General features: G+C 33.9%; 1 protein-coding gene across 1 annotated transcript in view; it reads left to right on the top strand.

Annotated features, from left to right (window-relative positions):
- LOC130446550 (uncharacterized) overlaps positions 1-20224 on the top strand; it is a 181230-nt gene extending 161006 nt beyond the window's left edge. Inside the window, exons 7-10 of the mRNA XM_056782881.1 lie at positions 7855-8069; positions 10318-10409; positions 16069-16261; positions 19907-20224. Coding sequence (XP_056638859.1) covers positions 7855-8069; positions 10318-10409; positions 16069-16261; positions 19907-20181 — 775 coding nt within the window. The 3' untranslated portion in view covers positions 20182-20224. The remainder of the gene's footprint in view (positions 1-7854; positions 8070-10317; positions 10410-16068; positions 16262-19906) is intronic.
- Positions 20225-21361: the final 1137 nt, after the last annotated feature.

Below are 21361 nucleotides of genomic sequence, written 5' to 3'. Positions count from 1 at the left end.
CTGCAGCATAACAATATTCAGTATTTCTTACTAGAAATTTAACCAAGACGTAATCACCGATGGTGTAATTCTGTTGGTTGATTGAACTAGGTCCAGCCAGTGCACCGTCGTCTTCGGTTTCCATTGTGGAATTCTGTGAGTTGTCCATGTTTTCACTTTCAGAGTCTGTGTAAATATCATCTACGTTAAGTTTTGTCTTGTTTTTGTACTCTAACACTCCTAAATTGAAATGCTGGCACTCGTCTTCACAAGTGCAACTTAAACTTTTCATTATGAGTTTAGCGGCCTTTGGAGCTGATTCCAGAGGACTTCTTAATATTTCAGCCTTTACTTGATGTAGTTTAAGAGTACCATTAAAGCTTTTAAAATTAACTGTTTCATTTTGAAGGCCGTCTGTCAATTCTTGGATGGCTTTATCGTCGATTGTGAACAAGGTAATTGCGGAACATCTTCGTTGAATGGCCTCTACAAATGATTCCAAGTTATCAATATCACCTCCTGTAGCGACGACGGCATCAGCGGTTCTCTTGCAGGTCGCTCCAATGCCATCAGAGGCCCCTTTGCCATGGCCACTCTCTGAATAGTTCCAGGTAAACTTCTTCACATTTGAAACTTCTTGTTGAAGCCTTGATGCCAGGATGTAAAACATCGTTTTGTTTCTGTATTGAGTTACGGGTCCATCGCTGACGAAGTGGATGCTCTTTATGTTAGGTGGGAGAGTTTTAAAGATTGGCCGCAAATGTGCCCATATAGCAGCTGGTGAATGTATGAGATTTTTGGAAACGGTACAATAAGATTTGATAGACTTTTTGGTATACACTACCACAGTATGAAGACTTAGCTGAAGTCTCGACCCTCCATAATGAAATGCTTGTATTTCTTCACCGTATTTGGAACAATAATTTTCTGAAAAATCCATATGTATGATAGCGTCTTCGTCGGTAAGGTTTTGTTTGTATTTCTTGATAGCATTGTATTGATGGGTAATGTTTCTCTCGTGTTGATAATAGGCTTCCAAATCCTCGTGCAGCTCTTCTATTAGTTCTCGAGGGCGAACCGTTAACATTTTCTTTAGGTATTTGGTAACTATTCGAGCATTCTTGGTCTTGGGGTCGTTGTAAGTTTGTTTCTCAGATATCCATTGTTTAAATTCAATAGGCTTGCTGTCATCAAACTCCCTGTAGTCAGGATTTTTGTCAATACAGCGTTGACAGGTTCGTGACAAACATAGCTCGTCATAGCGATTAGAACATGTCGTTTCAAGCAGTGCAGTGTGACTATTGTAAGTCAAAATTCTTCTTCTGTGCAATGCTGACAGTTTCAGATCGATGTTCTCGTGCTTAATGCAGAGGCACGTGTTACGTTCGTTTACATTTGGTGTTATGACCCAGAAAGGACGTAGACGACAAAACGTTGGGTAGCTTATTTTAAAATGTTCAGCTTGAAACTTCTTGTATAAATTTCCAATGCTATCCGATAGATATCTTTTCTGTTTTTTAACCCCTTTTCTGGTCAGGCATTCTCGTTTTCCTGCGCCAAGTCTTCTGTTGTCATCATTTTCGTAGAAGGCTCGTACAGTGTTTATGCAATCAGATGAAATTTTGTCTTTGCGAGTCCGAAGCTTGGGTACTAAACCCGATTGACGCGCTGACTTCTGAATTGTTTTATAAGATATGGAACTATCTTTGCTTCGCCATAACTTGTACTTGTGTATTAGTTTACCGGACACGACTTTTCCGAATATTTGTTTCCCTTTGCAGGTTTTTAAATTAGCGTAGTTCTCTTTCAGCTGGGCATTCAACACTTCACCGAATAGCGCCTTTTTGACTACTTCTCTGCGAGCTCCTGGCGAATCACACATTTCGGTCAGTTTAGTGTTAGGTGTGTCTACATTTTTCTTTGTCTTAGCTTTTTCCAAACGTTCTAATCTCTTCCTATACTTCTCGGATTTTTTTCTGTAATACTCGATCTTTTTGTCTTTATCCTTTATAATTTTGTCACGTTTCTTTCTAGCATTACGCTTTCTCGCATTACTTGCATCACTTCGTGGAGTGGTCATAGGTAGTATTGATGGAGCGACAGAACTTTGAGGAGAAGGTGAACCCTCGGATTCAGGCGTATTATGTCGTACAAAATTGTTTGTAATTTCTTTTAAAGCTTTTTTTTTGCGTGATATGTAGCACAGTGCTTTCTCCATTCTTTAGTCACAGCTTTGTGTTCACGTCGACTCATATATTTAACTGACTTTCTTATGCCTTTTTCCTTCTTTCTTTGGTAGTTTCGTCGTTCTTTTTCCTTCAATTGCTCTCTTTTTACAGGGTCATTCTTTAGCCGTTGATATCTTAATCTTTCTGCAATTCGTTTCTGCTCTTTTATTTCTTCTTTGGTTTTAGGTTTCTTCTTTGGTGGCATTGCGGCAATACTAAAACAATAAAACATACTTTCAATATTAAAAAAAAGGTAAGGGTAAGGTAAGGGTTTAAAAACAGGTAGTTACTAGGTACGTATTATTTTATATTCCAAAATCCATAATAGAAAACAAAAGACCTGAATTAGCGTGACATGCCAATGTAAGAAAGAAAGAGGCTATCGGCAAGCAGTAGGTTAGTGCAGACTATAAGGAATATTAATAAAATACACGGACGTCAAATAAAACAGTCCTCTGTCACATTGAACAGTCCTCTGTGTTATAAATTTCCAGAGGACTGTTGCACAGAGGACTGTTATTTTTACGTAAAAAATGTCATACCACGTATAAGTTTAAATATTAATTCATAACACAGAAACAGCTATAAATTATCACACTGAGCAATTTTTTTTGCAAAATAAATATAATTAAAACACATAAAATACCGTAAAATAGACTTACCAGAGGAATGTTCACTCAACACTACAGAGACGTGGCTCCCACACAGACGCGGAGTTGTCACTGGGAAAAATGGCGGCGACTTGTTTAGGATGGCAACCGAGCAAACTTCACACTGTTAATGTTCCGTTTGACGCGAAATGTAGCCACAATAGTGTTTAATATTTTTGTGGCGCGATATTCAAATTGTGACAAAGGACTGTTCAAAAATGTATCGGACAAAATTCAAACACTAGTTTTTAGCACAAAAAAATTCTCTAAAATTATAATTGTTTTTTGTTCACATGCATTCAATATTCTTTATGTTCATAGAGTAATAAGATTTCACATTTTTAAATACAACTAATAAAAACCGAACCGAATCATACTCGATCCAGAATTAGGACATAACAGAGGACTGTTTTTAGTGGCTTTTAGACCGAATTTATGAAATGATTATGATTCTAAATATTGATTCAGCTTGGCTCCGTAAATAACAGGTTATAGATTATGTGTTTTGATAAATAGAACTATGCATTAATATAGCCAAAATAAAAAAAAAACATGCTTGGACCATGATTTTCCTGTTAGTAGAGAAAGGCCCGAAAGCACTGGAGTACTCAGTCCCCCCAACCCAATCATAGGCAGAGTTGCATCGACAAGGCAAAATAAAAAATCTTTTTCCATGTTGCTACGAGATGGAAAATGGTTAAATTTCTTCATGAGTTAAGTTTTTCCACAGTTTTGGAACATATTTTTAAATACAGTTTATAAAATTATGTTACTCCTCAGCATGCAGCACTGGGAAGATAGTGTTAATGGTTTAAATTTTCTTGATGCGTCCTCAAAATGAACTATTTTCAGAAAAATAGTTCACCTCCAGTGCATATAATTACAAGTAGTTGATGTGTTTGATAGAAAGCTATCACAAACCTAGGATGCTTTTTGAACAATATCTGGAGATATATTTTCAAATTCTTAAGCTTTTGATTCCATTCAACTATACAGAGTGAGTCACAAGGAACTTTACATAATTTTACTCAGAGAGGATATCAAATTACTAAAAAGTGTGAACTCATCTTCTTTATTAATGAATTGTGAAATTAACCATAAATTTTAATTCGTTCTAAAGTTCATACAGCATTTGATTTTTAAATTTTTTTCATTATGAAGTACTCTACCATTGAACATTCGACTGGTATTAGCTAAATTTAAAAATTCCAGGACCGGCTTTAGAAAAATCAATTTAGGGATTTGTATTAAATATTACACGCTCAATAATATTTTGTTAAATGCAATAGGTCATTTTTAAACTGCATATATAACAAAAGAAAACGCAGTTTTTTCTAATTTTTAGTGAACGATCAAATTTCATCAAAAGTAGAACTACCATAATGCCGTATCGAATAATGAAGTATTAATTCAAACAAATTCTATGAACCTCCAGTATTTTAATAAATAATGAATGAAAATTGACTGAAAAGTCAAATTTCGTGTACGAGTATGATGACTGTAAATCAACAAACATCGATCAGTTGTTTACAAGATGATATTTACATATGAAGCCCAATTTACAAGAAACCAGATAAATAATTCCCGTAATTCACATGTGTGGGTAGAAGAAAATTCGAGTTTTCGGTTAAAATATGGATTGTGTCATAAACGACCAATTTGTAGTACTTTCTAGCAAATATTTCGCCGAATTTGCTTGCCAATGCGAGCGTTGTTATCCGAAAGAGATAAGATGTCGGATGTGAGACAACATCTGAATGATGTTTATGGCAACAGGTGGGTGGGATGTGCAGGACCTATTCCACGGCCCATTTCAACATCCGCAGATTTCAATCCCGTTGATTACCGTATTTGAATGAAGACGATTGGAGCAACTAGTTTACACAGAGAATTTTCATAATCGACAATTATTTGATAGAATTATACCAAACCCGGTCCTGGAATTTCTAAGATTAGCTGATACCAGTCGAATGAGTTGCGTAAACACTGTAGCATTTTAAAATTTATAGTCAATATCATAAATCACCCTGTATATTGGTAGAGAATAGGAGTTGACATTCTACATACGGTTGAAGTATATAAAGTCTCTCATAACTCACCCTATATGGCAAATCTGAACCGTTTAAGTATAAAAAGAAACAATAAACTATTCTTTGTGTGAGAATGTATGAATACCATGAGATTGTTGAACATTTCATAGTAATCATACAAAAAAATTTCTTAGAAATATTGTTAGAATGGTTCGCTATTTTTAATACCCCCCTTTACATGGCAAAGGACGAAAAGTTTCAAAGGGTAATGTCAAATTAATGATGTTTCTGAAATAGTGAAATGTTGGTGGATTGACTTAATATGATTTTAATGTAATTTTCCTGATATTAATAACTTGTAGCCAAGTTTCTTTATAACGCGCAGTTTGCCGAAGGGTTTATATATAATCTTGTTGATAAAGAACATTTACTGGAGTGTATAAAATAAATTCAGTGATTTAATCCATCATTTTACTTGACTCGGCTACTTTTAATTATCTTGTTAATAGCGAGAAATCGAAATTTGATATTGGTAGGTATCTACAATTTCATATAGTACCCGCCAAATAACCAGAATTTGTACAGATCCTGAAATTCGTCGTACTCAGCCCTTATTTATAAAGGGTGCTTCAAAAAAAGGTAATTCCATCTCTAGGATAGATATAAAAATGAAACGTATTTGGGATTTGCTCAGTAAAAAATTTTCCTAACGCTATCCGTATTCAAGATAAAGGGCTTGAAGAAAAAAAATTATACACATTTTCTACGATTGTGCAGCAACTACTGGCAACATTGTAATGAAATTTTATACGAATATGTTATGGAAGCTGAAACATTTAATGAACTTGTTTTTGTGTCTGACTCTCATAGTAGGCGCTATTTACACGGTTCGTACCAAATACCAACAATTTAATTTTACACCAAATGATAAAACTAGATACTGTGTTGTACCGTTTAATAAGTAATAACTGAATCTAGTGTGAAATAATGATAAATGTATTAATTAGACAAAAAACACAAGATGAAAGTTTAAAAACAAGCTGATAATATAAAATAGAATTCAATTCGAGTAGGTGTTCAAAATGTCCTCCGTTTCCATAAATACTCAAGACTATCCTTTTTTTCTAAGGAATCCATTAATCTTCTAAGCGGTTGGGAATCAGCTATGAGGTCATTCTGTTATTTCTAATTCTTGAGGTGAATTTACCTCTGTAGCAAAAACTTATTCTTTTTTATTCGACCAAACTGTGTAATCCAAGTGATTAAAATCGCATGACCGAAGAGGCTAATGATTCAGAGCTTCTGCACTTCTACCAATCCATCGGTTGGAAAATGGTTACTACACTTTCTATCAAATTGTGGAGGAGCTCCAGCATTAAATCTCCTTAATTTCTCGAAAAAGTGATTACTTAAAAAATTTCATTGAAAATGTACAAGTTTTTTCCCAATTATGATATCTACATAAATAAGAAAATAAACGAGCCATACTTCATTAGAATGTATTCGTGAACTCTAAATTCATTCACAATTAAGTGTATCTCAGTGATTTCAATATTTGTCAGTTTAGCGACATGAATTTGCTGTCCTTTTTGGTGTGGAATATCAGTTTAGCTTGAAGAACTTCTCAAAAATAATACCGGAACTATTAGCTTGATACGATAAGTTTGTAATAGTAGCCGGATTATTTCGATACATATTTCAAAAAAACTAAGTTAAGACGTATCTCAACTTCGCAAAACAACTTATCATGTTTATTTTGGAAAGATAAAAGACAAATGTTGGGCTCCGTAACAAAATTTTTAGAGAAATAAAGTTTTAGATACGAATGACGATTGTTGGAAGAAAAGTTGGAAGCAGACTCTAAATTAGGATAGGATTTGTATAAGTTGTTAATACTTATATAGTAAATATCTAAGCTGAAGAAGCCACATGAAGAAGATTTGATTTTATATGAGATATAACCAATTTTCATAGCTTTTTGAGTTTTTAAATCCAAAATTTTGTATATTTCAAATTTTATTAGCTGCTTAAGCAAAATACTTTTTTATAATTTTTATAATATGCTCTCAAATTATTGCGGAATGCGGAGAAAGATGATATCAATCGAATTTCAATTGACAAGTGATTGTGCATTTTTTTGCATTGTAAAATATTGAGCCTTCAACTTATTCTGAACGTGAAGTAGGTAGGTAGGTAAAGGTCGTGCTCCGCGTTCCTAAGTGTAACGTTTTTTCTGAAATTGGAAAATCGTGTGGAAACCAAGATTGTATTCTTCAAATTACGTCTCCTCGTAACTATGTGTACATTTCGTACATTAGATTAATGTTAAGCGAAAGGTCAAGATATTCACGTTTTGTGCCAAATCGACTATAATGTAACTCCACCACTGGACAGCTTTCAATGTGATTTCTCTCCCTCTTTTTTCGAAGTCGGTTGTGTTTTCTCCTGTCCTTTTGGTCATAGCAATATCAACAACACCTTTACGAGTGCATAGAAACATAATCCCAAAAACCTTTACTTCCTGTTGTTTTCTGTTGGTAGAGAGTGGTAGCAGTATAGTTTCGTCTTGATGCCTCAGTAGTAGTCACTGTTTTCACAACTCACTATCATTAAATAAGAAAATACTTCCCTTAAGCGAACATGAGGGGTTTTAAGGGCTGCTTCTAATATCCTTCCACTTCTAGAACTCGTATTTTTCACTACTTTGAAACCACACACAAAAACATGTAATCAGGTCATTTACAATATGTTTTGAAGAACTAGATAACTGGATTTAGTGAGGTTTTGGTCCGGCAAGGAGTAGGTGACTTAAAATACCTGGTTGTAGTAACAAGACTTATTCTGATTCAAGAGATTCCTATTTCTAAACATTTTTAGCGCCACCAATTGAAATGTACAACTTATCTAGTTATAGCATTAGTGAATCAGCTTTCTGCAACTAATCAATTTCTCTCTTCATTGTTTCAGAGCCAGTAACGTTTCTGGAGAAAGATCGCCGTTTGAAGGGTCCTGCTGCGGTTCAGGTTATCATACGGTTGATTCGACACCACTGGGATCGCCCGAAGAAGTCGAAGTTCCAAAATACAGAGTAGTTATGTTAGGTGATGCTGGTGTTGGGAAAACTGCACTTGTATCGCAATTCATGACATCTGAGTATATGAATACATACGATGCAAGCTTAGGTAAATCATATAAATCAAATATACCAAGCAATAAAGATTTATGAGCATCGTTTCACTCGTAGTAGCTGATTTTACTTAACAATGAGGCAAAATTAATGTGGAATAAGATGCACTGACCCCGATTTCTGAAGTTATTGCAGATAATTTTTCAACGAAGTAATAAGGGTGCGGTTTCAGTGCAGTGGTGGATTTACAGGTTCACGACCTGTAGCAGCATATTTCAAGGGGTGACAAATTTTGTTTAGCTTTTTTTTATTTTGATCAACAATATTAAAATTAATTACACTTAGAAGGCAAGCTTTGATGATATCTTGCTTATCTTCATGAAACACTCAATAAGTTTTTCATAGCTGAACAAGAGAAAAGGCGATGGAATTAGTAGGAAGAATATTCTAAGGAAATGAAAGAAGACAACAAAAAAGGAGATATGCACGTTATGAAGATATTGGAATAGATGCTGTTGATTACTTCAGGATTAACAGTTTTCTCGTTGTCATAGATAGACTCATATTCGATTTAGCAAGAGGTCTAAAACGGATTTTGAAATGATTGAAATTTTTATTTCATATAAAATTGAATGAGTTATCACCATATCAGTTGTAATGAAAAGGTTAGCTTCTGGGAAAAATTATACCTGATTATTTAGAAACGGAATTAGTTCAGAAATGCTTACCCTTTCAAAGCTGTTTTATTTCATATTAGCTCTGTGTATACTAGGCAAAAATTATCAGGTGAGGGAAGCCTTTCTTTCAAAAGTTGAAGAATGCTTAAGTTTAGCTCCTTTATGCATACCTAATGAAAAAGTTTTCGTACGACAATTTAATCAACATTCAGAAGAATTCTAATGTAGGCCAAAATAAATTGGATTGTTTTTATAATTTAACTTAAACTGTAATACCTAGAGATAATTAAGAAAAAATATTTATCTTATTGCTGTTAAACTTAGAGTATAATAAAAAATATGTTTCAATGGTAATTATTATGTAAGTGTTGAATAGTTAGAGATCTCACGCGAAATCTTAGTTCTTAAATTATGAAGTTTTATCGACGAAAAATATAATTTGAATAATTGTGGACCAAGGTATCGAACTACAGAGGTCAGTAGGCAAAAGATGAATAGCCTACAGGCGGCTAATCTGTAAATCCACCACTGCTTATTTTGCTGCCTCTACCGGTCTCTTCAATTCGACACCTCAGTTCCCTATTATTTGATTTAAATGTTTTAAAGTAAAGTCTTTGATTTTTCTATGGCCAAGAATTGGTGGAAGACATTATTTTATGCAAAGAAAATTTCAATCATGTACTTTCAAAGTAAGGTGAGGAATATTTTGAAACTATTCAATACCAATATAATATGAATCAAGCTTAGAACTCTGTTACACTACGCTGTCAAGCCAAAACACTAGCCACGTTGCCGGCGACGATTGCTGGCTACGTCACCGATCACCTAGCTTAATACGTGAAGATTTCACGTATTCAGTTTGCTGGTTATGAAGATTCAATCGATTAACAAACAAAAATATTTCTGCCAATTTCCGCTTTTTCGGAAATTGTCGATGATCCCTACACGACTATTTTCTGTTTCATCAGAATACTCTTCTTTGGTGCAGTCCCAAAGAGCAAGATTATTTCTGCTGCATAAATGAAATCTTGAGTGTTTACTTTGTGATCAACGACCTTCAATAGTTTTATCAATCTATCTTCCATCTTAGCGGATTTGACTTTATCCACTATCTTGACATTATCTTCGGGCATTTCCATATCCTTTCTATTAACTTTATACTAATAATTCTAGAGGTAAAAATAAACCATTGCCACTTAAAAGCAAAACTTGGCACTCTGATGAGTCGCACTGATGTTCTGGGAAAGCATCTGCTTTCCAGGTGCACCGGGATACGAATTGTATGACTAGCCGCGTAACCAGTCACCATAGTGTAACAGGTTTCTTAATAATCAAATGCTAAGCAGTACAGTTTCACAGAGAGGAGCAGCCACAGCCCACGTGGCCGTATAGTTGAGAACAGCCGTATCCGTGGCTGTTTTTTCAACTTTAATACCACGCCACTAGCTATCTTAGTGTAACTGGTTTGATTCATTGTAAACACTTGCACCTGTAACCTGAAACGTTGCAGCATTTAGCAGTAACTCCAACTTAGATTGATTTATTAGAATTTCTATCAGTGAATCCATTGTGTATGTATTTAAATTATTGATATTTCTTTTCATTATCAGGGAAAATTTGTTTTAGATGATGAATTTGGAGAACGGACCGTATCGGTATTACTAGATGGAGAAGAATCCGAAATGATATTCATCGACCATCCTTCTTCTGAGATGTCGGTAAGTTATTTGCGAAGCTTAAAAATATTATTAGGTTCGAGGTTTTTTTATAAAACAGACTCAATCAATCAACCCCAAATTATTTTTTCACCAATGGAACTGTAATTGATAAATATTAGTTGATAATATGTATTTCTTCTATTATCGCCTTATCCGTTGCGAACCTTGGCTATTAACAGGACTATTCTTGTTTTCTGTGTTTCTAAACAGATCAACAGATGACACACCAAATCATTGCCGTCTTCTTCCTGATCCCCTCTTACTATCCACTTTGCTTTGGACAATCAACTGCAAGAGACGGTATTTGTCATGTCTTAGTATGTGGCCAAAATACTCCAGCTCCTTTTCTTTCCCTAGTCACTGCATAACTTCCATGTTGGTGATGCGCTCCGTCCGGGATATTTTCAGAATACGCAGATTGGAGTTGCTCTTTATTACTAGCGATTTTGAAAGCATATGAAAGACATAGATGTTTGTGATATAAGCTTAGAGGTGGTAAACTTGTTAAGCATTGTAAACTTTTAACTGGGGTTGTACAAAATTCGTCTATAGCTATTCGTAGGGCTATGTTTTGAATGATTTCCAAGGTACATAAGTATTTTTCTCACCATTACTTATCATTATATTATTCTATTCATGTGAGTGTACGAGGGAGAGGTTTTTGTTTCATTCATCTTATTCCGTGGTTTCGTTTGGCACGGATGGTGGAGGCCTTCCGCCCCCACTACCCGTTTTCCCGTCGAATTAGTACGTGTGTGCCATTTAAAGTCACCGCCCGCTTTTGTTTCGTTGCTTATTATTATGCTTGTTATTGTAAGCGTAAAACAAATATAACTAATGGATGAATTTATCAAACGTAGTTTAAATTTTTAAGTGGAAGTAATGAAGAAGGAAAAGCGTCAACGAAAAAGTAACCATAAATTGTTCATCTAAAATATCACGAAAGCTACATAAGTTACGGTTTTACATATTGCGGAGAGAAATCTTGTTCTACCCCTAAATATCTTCTGTGCGGAGAAACTTTGGATAATAATTCGATGGTGCTCGGTAAACTGGTACGACATTTAACCACTATACACCCATAAGTAGCCCAAAAAAAACGTATTTTCAACGTTTGAAGGACCTATCGAAAGCAAGCTACGTAACCGCTAACATGTAGATTAAATCAGAAAAGTCTTGCTGAAACTTTAGTTTCACCTGTCTGCAAAGAAATTGTCAAGATAATGATTTGCCAAGAAGCTGCTGAAGAAATTGAAAAAATACCTGCATCGGCAGAATCTATCTCAAGTCGAATTAATGACATATCTAACGATATTAAATCGACGTTGATTGAAAAATTGAGAGTAAGTGGAGTTTTTGCGCCACAAGTTGATGAGTCACGCACATGTCATCTCAAACGTTAGATACATTGATGGATGGGAATTGGAAGAGGCCTTTTTTTGTTTTCCACTGCCTGACCATACAACTGGTGAAGAAATATCTAAAGTAACGGACGAATATTTTTTCATGAACATAATTTGGAGTGGGGTAACTGTATAAGTGTTTGCTCAGACGGGGCAACAGCTATGACAGGAAAGTTTAAAGGCTCCATAACTAAGATTTCTGAATCCTAATACTGGAAAACAGCATTGGTTTTTACAAGAAATTATCAAAATCGTAAACTACATCAAGTCGCGACCACTGAACTCTCGTCTTTTTAATATAAAGTATGTTAAGAAATAGGGGCAGATCATCAGTCACTCTTGTTTTATACATAAATACATGTCTTTCTCACGCGAAAGTACTTTCATAAATTAAAAATGAGACTGAGGCGTTTTCGCAGTCCCAGGGTTCAGATTATACATATCTATTTAAAAGAGAAGAATGGCTTGCAAAACCTGCAAATCTGGCTCATATATTTGCTCATTCAAATGAGATTGAAAATATGCAAGGCAGAAATCCCAATCTTTTAACATCGTTGGATACAATTGAAACCTTTCGCGCTAAATTGTAACTATGAATCAGTCTCGCTACCAATGGTAATAATAAAATGTTCCAAAATGTCAGGTTTTGATTATAAAATACTTGAAACTTCTTGCAGAGAAAATTCTTTTTGAACACTTACCAGTTAATGTGGAGGAGGAACTGATGAAAATAAAAAGGATAGCAAAATTAAAGTTTTCAGAAACAGATATAGAACATTTTGGGCTATGTGTGAAAAATTAATATCCTCTGCTTTCTGAGTATAATATTGCAATACTTTTGCCATTTGCCACGACCTATTTATGTGAATTAGGATTTTCGACTCAATATTAAAAACAATTTTCAATTTCAATCAACATTACATTTGTTTACATTTGTTTTTGGTGTACCTTCAAAAATTTACCATGTCTTAGCTGTACCTTGAACTCAAAAAATTCGTGGAACATTGAACTATGACACCATAGTCAAATTAGTTCTTACTAAAGATTCATATCATTCATATCCCTGCTTGGCATACTATTTTTCAAACGTCCATATGTTTTTTTCCACGATAGTTTTTTATTGAAAGTCATCCCTTGAGAAACGAATACTATTTCTGAAACTGAGCGTTTGATTGTATAGCTTCAGATGTTGAGTAGAGACATAGCGTATTTTACCTACTAATCAAGCGGGAGGGATAATTGTAAGATTGAATTTCATTTGATTCTATTTCATTTCGGCCTTTATAGAAAATATCTAAGCGGAACACTTTGTAGATTTGGTCTGAATTGAATTACATCAACACTCTAGAGGAGCAGACAATCTTGAATTAAAAAGGGGTTGAATGGAACCTAATTTCAAGTTCATTCAACTACTCGTACCTTCTAAAATATACATACTTGACCCTCATTGTAGCAATCGGCGAGAAATTAGGCGAAAACCGCAAATAAGTGTTATTTATCAAAAATATTTTGAGATATTATGTTGATAAATTAAAATTGAAAAATCCGTTTAACAATAATGTTTTCATGGAAACAACATATCAATCACTACAAGAAAGTCTGGCATTAATTTATCAAAAACAATTGCCAGTCATAAATGGAATACTGATTCTTCGTGTCTGATAAATCTATATAAAACACTCGTTAGATCAAGAATCGACTACGGTTCCATGATCTATGCATCATGTGAGAAAACATATTAAACAATTTGACACATTGCACTGCACTAAGAATCGCTACTGGTGTATTTCGAACAAAACCGATTGAAAGCCTTTACTGTCTCACCGGAGTATTACCCCTCCGACTCCAAAGAATACAACTAAGTATGAACTATGCAACATCAGTCCTGTCAAATAAAAATAACCCTGTTATACAAAAATTAACACAGACCGCCTTAAACACCTATTTTAAACAATTATTCCTTTCTGTGAAATAATTCGCCAATATACAAACACACTAGCACTCGAATTAGTAGTTTTCTTTCCAATTAACATACATATATCCCCTTATATACTTTAATATCTAGCAAACTGACATTTATAGCAAGAGAAGTACGAAGCGTATAATCGCTGTATTAGTGAAAATCACGACAAAGAGACAAGTTTTGTTGGCCGGGAGTTCGAAGAATTACGATCAGTTCAAGAATAAGCCACATAATGAAGCGAATGGCGTTCGACCTAACTTGTTCCAAACGGTATAATAATAAGGATAACAGTTTCTTAGAGATTATTGTAACTCATGATAATACTTAGGTCTTGTAGGACAATCCAGGGAACAATCAAAATTATTGATACACGCACACTTTCCCAGCAAAGCAGAAAATGTCTTACTTATTTTGATCAAAGGGTTTCTAAGGACTAATTTCATGGGACAGCAACGAAGCAAGTCTACGTTTAGATCAGAAATCGCCACCGGATTCTGCTCCATAACAAACCACGGCTGCATTAGATTATGATTTTTTTCAATATTTACAGCAAAATTATCGATTTATTTATAATTTGTACTTATAGTCCTCCTCAATCAAATATCCATTATTTTTTAGAGAACCTTCTAAATTTAATCGACGCTCTGCTTATTAAGAACAGAAGAGTTCTATGCGGTGATTTTAACATTGACTTTACCAATGACTGTGCCATTCGAAAGTTTCTAGTAAATATTCATGTAGTCATTTCAGCAAAAAGAGCTATTCGTTACTATGGTTTGAGTAGTAGAAAGAATTGCGAATTCTATTTTAAAACATACAAAATTTTAACTCTCCTTGATCTTTTCATTCTAGAATCCGTGTGTTTGGTTCGCCAACACTTTCACAACTCAGCTGAGAGACCTATTCATAGTTACCCTACTAGAAGAATAAATTTGGTCATTTACTCAACATTGCCTACCTATGATCTGGTAAAAAAATCCATCATCTTCAATGCCAAAACATTATTCAATCAACCACCTTTAGAATAAAAAGCTGCAAATCCATTTTTTTAATTATTGATAAAGGCATTTCCGCTTGAATGACATTGTTTTGTGGTAAAGTTCTACAATCTACTATAGACTGGCATAATTCAATATTTATGGAGTAAGATATTGATATTGTATTATAATTATTATTAAGCTAACAGTTATTTTATATTATCTAATAAATCTTATGTCTCTCACAGCCGCATAGTATCAATGTCACAAAAACATTTTTCAAAAGTTGAAAGTCATACAGTCTTACCTACTTCTTATGGAAGTAGGAAATGGAAGCGCCTAGCTACCAATGAAGAGCTTCAATACGCTCTAAGGACCTATCCTTAGCTTAGTGGCGGTAGACTTTTTTGCCTTACCTTCATAGTGACTTTCTACAAAAAACTATATGAGTGTACAAATCTTCGGGTGATGAAACCATATTGTTACTTCTTATTCATGCTGTGTTTCCACTTTCCCCAAAAGTAACTCAAAATATGAGTACTAGTGATGCTTTTTCAAAAATATAGCTTCTAAATAACAGAAAATTATTATGGAGATAATTAGGACAAGATAAATTACCTTTTTAGACGACGCCATCTGAAGGTTGTTCGTTCTGTATTCATTTACATACCGAAAGTTACGTCTTGAGTGTTCCATGTAGAGAAAGTGACAGTTCCGTACTGCAAAACACTTTCGGGACGCTCTGGAGTAGACAACTTTAACTTCCTTAAATGTGACTCTAGCCACTTCAATGTTGACAGTTGACAGTTTCACATATAGATATTCCATCCGTATCCAATATTAATAATTGTCATGGAGGTACAATCAACATTACTACAAATAATTAATAAATTAATATTGACATTGCAAATATCATTAAGTACATTATATTGTTCAATAAATAGAATGTTTATTATTCTCTATTATTTATTTTCTTTCCTCACTGTAATTTAAAAAGTTTTGGATCTTATGCGCATCGTCTAAAAAAGGTTGTGCTCGCCGCGGCTGAAATACTACTTTGTTGGACTCGTCTGTTGCTCGCCTCGCTTCGCTCGTCTCGCAACTTTCAGACTCCTCCAACAAGGTAGCACTTTCAGTCCTTGGCATACAAATTACTATTGGAATAATGTATTTAACTGATTGTATTTATCATAAATAATTTATAGCTCCAAAATTAATATTTAGGGATACAACTTTGATTCAAAAATTTTCTCAACCTTTTTGAGAATTTTCTGAGGTAGTGAATTATTTTTCACGGCCTTTTTTATTTTTTTTAGGTGGAAAATTCTTTGAGTACTTACGAACCTCACGCGTGTGTCATGATATATTCAGTGGTATCCAGATCTAGTTTTCAACATGCTGAAGAAACATTAAACTACCTATGGCGAGAAGGTTATACCCAAGAAAAAAGCGTTATTGTAGTAGGAAATAAGGCGGATTTAGCACGTGCTAGAGTAATTTCTCCAAACGGTTAGTATAAATAAAAATGGTTATATGATTTGATTTTTTGTTGTTTTATCACTTAGTTGGAAAATATATCATTTCTACTAAGATACCTCATCAATTTAATAACACACTATAAAATTAAATTAAAATTACCCTATAGAAACTTGAAACTGGCGATTTACAGCTAGTCCATCAATCCTACTCGTTTTAAAAAGTCTATGATGTGGGATAGCCTCAATTCATAAGCTCTTCGTCTTATGATTCAAGCGCTGCCAAGTGTAGTGCTCTGGTGTTCCTTAGTGTTTCACACTTCGAGAGAATGTGGACATAGGTTTCGTCCTCTGTGCAACAAAATCTGCACGCCCCATTATCTGGTACGTCTAGTGTCTTCATGTGTTGAGGCGACAGTGCCCCGATAGAATTCCTATTAGTATTCGTAGATTGTTCTTACTTAGATTGATATATCCAGCAGATCTACACTGGTTATAGTTTCCCAGAATAGTCGTTGACCGTATTAGCCCCTGTTGGTTATCCCAATCATTGGTTTTGTTCCTATTTACCTCCTTTTTGGTTTGGTTCTGGGCCCATGCACTCCTATTTCAGTTCCATCCGCTGTTTTTGATCCATTCGTATGGCATTTTTATTCATTTTTGGTATGGCGTTTTGACTCCATTTGCTTTTACAGTTTATTATTGAGGTGAAGTTTTTCTCAAAGATAAACATTTTTGATACAACGTTCTGAGACATGTACCAAGGCTGGTCATTATTTGGGAACGAATTTTCTCTACCACGCTTTCCAGTACTATGAGGAAAGGTGGAAGATTTAGACTCACTTCTAATGCAGCTGTTAGGCAAAATTTGATGGTCCCAGTTGCACAAAAATAGGTCAGTCTATGTACCTTTGAGAGATTATTCCTCCCTGCCCCATATGTGATGATTGCTATCACATGATTATGATAGGTAACATTTTTACATATTTATAATAAGTATTGAGTGTTCCCTGCGGGATACGAGATTGTAACATGTAATCTAAAAATATCAAATGCATTGACAGAAAATTGCCAACAAACAACAACACTCACAATTCCAATGTCCGATACACCTTGTAATAACCAAGTTCCCAAGTAGCACATCTAGTTTTATTAATGAAAAATAACATTATTGTTATCTCTTATTTTTGCTTTCTTTCCACTTTCCTGCAAAGTAACTCAACATATGAGTACTAGTGATGATTTTTGAGGAAAGCTTCTAAATAACAGAAAATTGTTATGGAGATGATAAATTACCTTTTGTATAATGTACTTGTATGAAAACTAACCGTTTGCAAAACAATTTTCAGTACTCAAAGTAGTTAGGAATACGTTTATGCATTATTTGAACAGCTCTTATTCTTCTGAAAAGAACCATTTTAATTGGCCGTTTTATTGACGTGGTTAAAACATTCATAACACAACAATTATACAATGCGATCCATACGTAAGGAATGAATTTTCATTCAAAAAAAACCTAAAACAAGTAGATTTTTATTCTTAAATTGACAATTTACATAATGAAAAGATTATCCCTCTCCAGCACCCTCTCTGAATTATAGGCATCATCTTTTAAATAAGAAAAGAGGTCGTGTGGCACCTTCTTGTAAAGGGACTTTAGTCCTATGTTCAGTAATATAAAATTTTAAATTTGGTGCAATCATAACTGAGAAAATTAATTTTGATAATGTCTCTATCACAAAACTTTACGTAGAATGAATAATGCCACATAATATTTAAAATGTAGTTTTCAATGTACTCTAGTAGTGTACAATTGAATTAAATGTTCAATCTGACCACCATTCACTTCTTGACAATAACCGAGGCGATTTTGGAATTCTCGTACATTTTGTGTAACCTTGGGGGTTATTTTGTTAATTTCTTCCGTTATCCTAGCCTTTAAATCAGCAAAATTGTCTGGTCTATTGGAATATACTTTGGATTTTGAATAACCCCATAAGAAGTAATCGAGAAGAGTAAAATCGGGAGATCTAGCTTGCCATTATCTTTCCACGTCTTCCAATTCACCTATTGGGAAAAACCTCGCTTGAATAATTTCTAAACTGTACGCGCAAAATGCGGTGGAGCTCTGTCTAGTTGGTAGTAAATAGGTCAATCTATCTCATTTGGATGATTAACATCAGGAAAAAGTCTTTGTAATATAGGCACTAAAAAGTTAATCTAAAAATCTAGATAAACCTCATCATTAACTGTGCCCTCAAAAAAATAAGGGCCAACGTTCACTTTGTTAGGATATTGAATGTGAGTCTCACACATCTAGTAAAGATTTTCTCTGCTCCAATATCTACAGTTGAACTGCAACTGCAAATTTGCGTTCATTCTGTCCATCATAAATTCTTGCCTTCTATCAGGATCATCTTCATAACTCCTGAACCAACTCAACTTTGTAAGGGTAGTATTTTCCTTTATGCTAGACTAGAAACGTTCCACTTTGCAAAAGCTCCCACAATAAATTTCCAACCAAACATTTTCGAGTTGAACTTTTGATATCTTTTGGAATACACTTATGAGTTTAGTTTCTCGTAATATAATAAATAATAAATCTTATGTATTCGCTGTTTTACTCCCGTTAAATGTAATTCCAAACTTCCAAACCTTTAGTGGACGAAAACTCGTTGACACTGAGACTGAGAATTAAATTGTTTGTCATAAACAATTTCTTCAGAACTTGACTTTGTTCATAAAACTTGGTAATTACTTTAAGTCGTTAGTTTTCTTCTAGTTTTTCCATACTTGGAACTAAACTTCTAATATGTTTATACTCAATACCTTTGATAATTGCCAAATTAGAAAACAATTTTCAGTCAAAGCCTTTTTTATTTTATATACACCGTCCTCATACCCTTTTGTTAGCTGCAATTGACGTTTTGTTCTGATCACATTTATAAATGAAAATGTAGATTTACATAAATATATATTTAAAAAAAGCATCGCAACTTGCCAAAAAAGGTCCAAATAATTGGATATTCATCTTTTAAACATTACAATTTGAAACTAGTAACCCAAGATTTGTATCGTATTTAATATATTTTATTTCTTCTTCCTATTTGTGCCACGTCTATCCTATGGTTATAAATTTGATTTGTGTACTTTTTCAGTAACATTATAAGAAAACATGAGTTCATGAAACACTTTGAGTTAAGCATATTCATGGCATTTGTTCTCTATATCTCCTCAATGTAGGTCGACGTAACCATCTTATGTTGTGAGTTACCACATTCTTTCAGCAAATTGTGAAGTAACTATATTATTAATACACACCATAATCAAATTTTGGTAGTTTTGATTCTGACACTTGAACATAAACCAGGAACAAAATTTTAGCCACCCTTATCATTCGTAATTTGTACGTGTGGAACATTACAAAAATAATCATAATAGTTATTCAATTAATATTTTTCTTCTTGTTTTCCTTGTTTTTCACTTTCCATTTGCCTGTACGTTCTACGTTTTATTTATTTCAAATTAACTTCTACAGACCTTCAAGTTTTAATTATAAATGTTATGAAGCCTACTTCAGATCTCTTTAGATTTTTAATTAGAAATTGCCTGATTAAAACGTTTTCATTTTGAATATATCCTTTGAATAGTCGTAAAAGAAATTCGTTTGCATTTTCAGAAGGAAAATCGCTGGCAGTGGCAAGAGACTGCAAATTCATAGAGACATCTAGTGGAATTCAGCACAATGTTGATGAGCTTCTTGTCGGTATCCTAAAACAAATTAGACTGAGAGAATCGAGAGAAAAGAAGAAAGCCACGTTGAAGAAGGACAACCATAAAATACACGGTTCGAAGACAAGTCTGAGTTTAAATATAGCTAGAGAGATTCTTCAGAAAATATGTTTAAATGATATCAGTAAATCAAAATCCTGTGAAAATTTACATGTTTTATAAATATATTGTAGTGAAAAAATACATATTTTTCTAAAAATGCAAATACTCTGCTAAATTCATATTTTCTCAAAAATTTTTCTGAAATTTTCTTACTGTTGATAGTGTTGTTACATGGTTAAATGTATTTCAACAACATAAGCCATGCCTATTTTTAAGAATATTATTAATTCTCAAATCCATAAAAGTGTTTATTATCAATATTATAACAATCTAAAAGTTTTACCTGAATCTCTCCAAAACGTTCTTTTTGATTTGATAATCACATTGATAGTGCACGATGTCATGCATCCATTACTGCAAACTTATTTCTCAAATATTCATAAACGTGTGACGCTTTAAGTTTGGATTGGACTACAGAAGACAGAAGGCCGTCAGTTGGAACAATTTTGAGTTCAAAAGGAAATAACCATGACTGCATATTTACAGATAGGTAAATTATAAATTGACTATTCGAAAAATGTAACATGAGGGCTCTATATACAGAATGAGTTTTATGTATGGAACGCCTCAATTAAATCGGAAATGGCTTGTACAAGTTTTATATTTTTTTTTCTAGTGATACGTCCGGTATTATGGTGGTATCTACATTGTTGTTAAGTCTTTCCATTTTCCGAAAAAATAATCTTTGTTATTTCAAATGGATCACCCTATATATTCTGAATACTGAATATTTTTCATGTAATATTCTCTTTACCTAAATGCCATAATTGTTCATTTAGTTCAATGCAACACGCCACGCAATTTTTAAAATTTTGCAATACATGTTGCAACATCTGTAACTGCTCAATTCTTCTTATCTCTGTGGTAATCCTATCTTTCAATTCCTGAATATTGGCAGGCTTTATTCTATAAACAATGTTTTGTGTGAAATCACAGGAAATAGTCTAAAGGATTCATGTCGGATGATCTAGGGGGCCATTCAAAACCACGCCTTCCAATTCGTCTTCTGGGAAACACATTATTCAGGTATTGCCTCATCACACACGAATTGTCCTTTGGGATATTGTTATTGTCTGAAAATTTCTAATAATGAAGTTTTTTTTAAACGTAATTGAAATACTTACTTGGATTTGGAAATATCCGAGCCAACGCAGGTAAAATACTATTTTCCAATAAATCTAAATACACCGGACCATTTAAGTTAACCTCAATTAAAAAGGGATCAATTATTTTGTCGCCT

The sequence above is a fragment of the Diorhabda sublineata genome, chromosome 7 (assembly GCF_026230105.1).
Source record: "Diorhabda sublineata isolate icDioSubl1.1 chromosome 7, icDioSubl1.1, whole genome shotgun sequence".
Taxonomy (NCBI): Eukaryota; Metazoa; Arthropoda; class Insecta; order Coleoptera; family Chrysomelidae; genus Diorhabda; species Diorhabda sublineata.
This window is presented reverse-complemented; position numbering and strand designations above follow the sequence as displayed.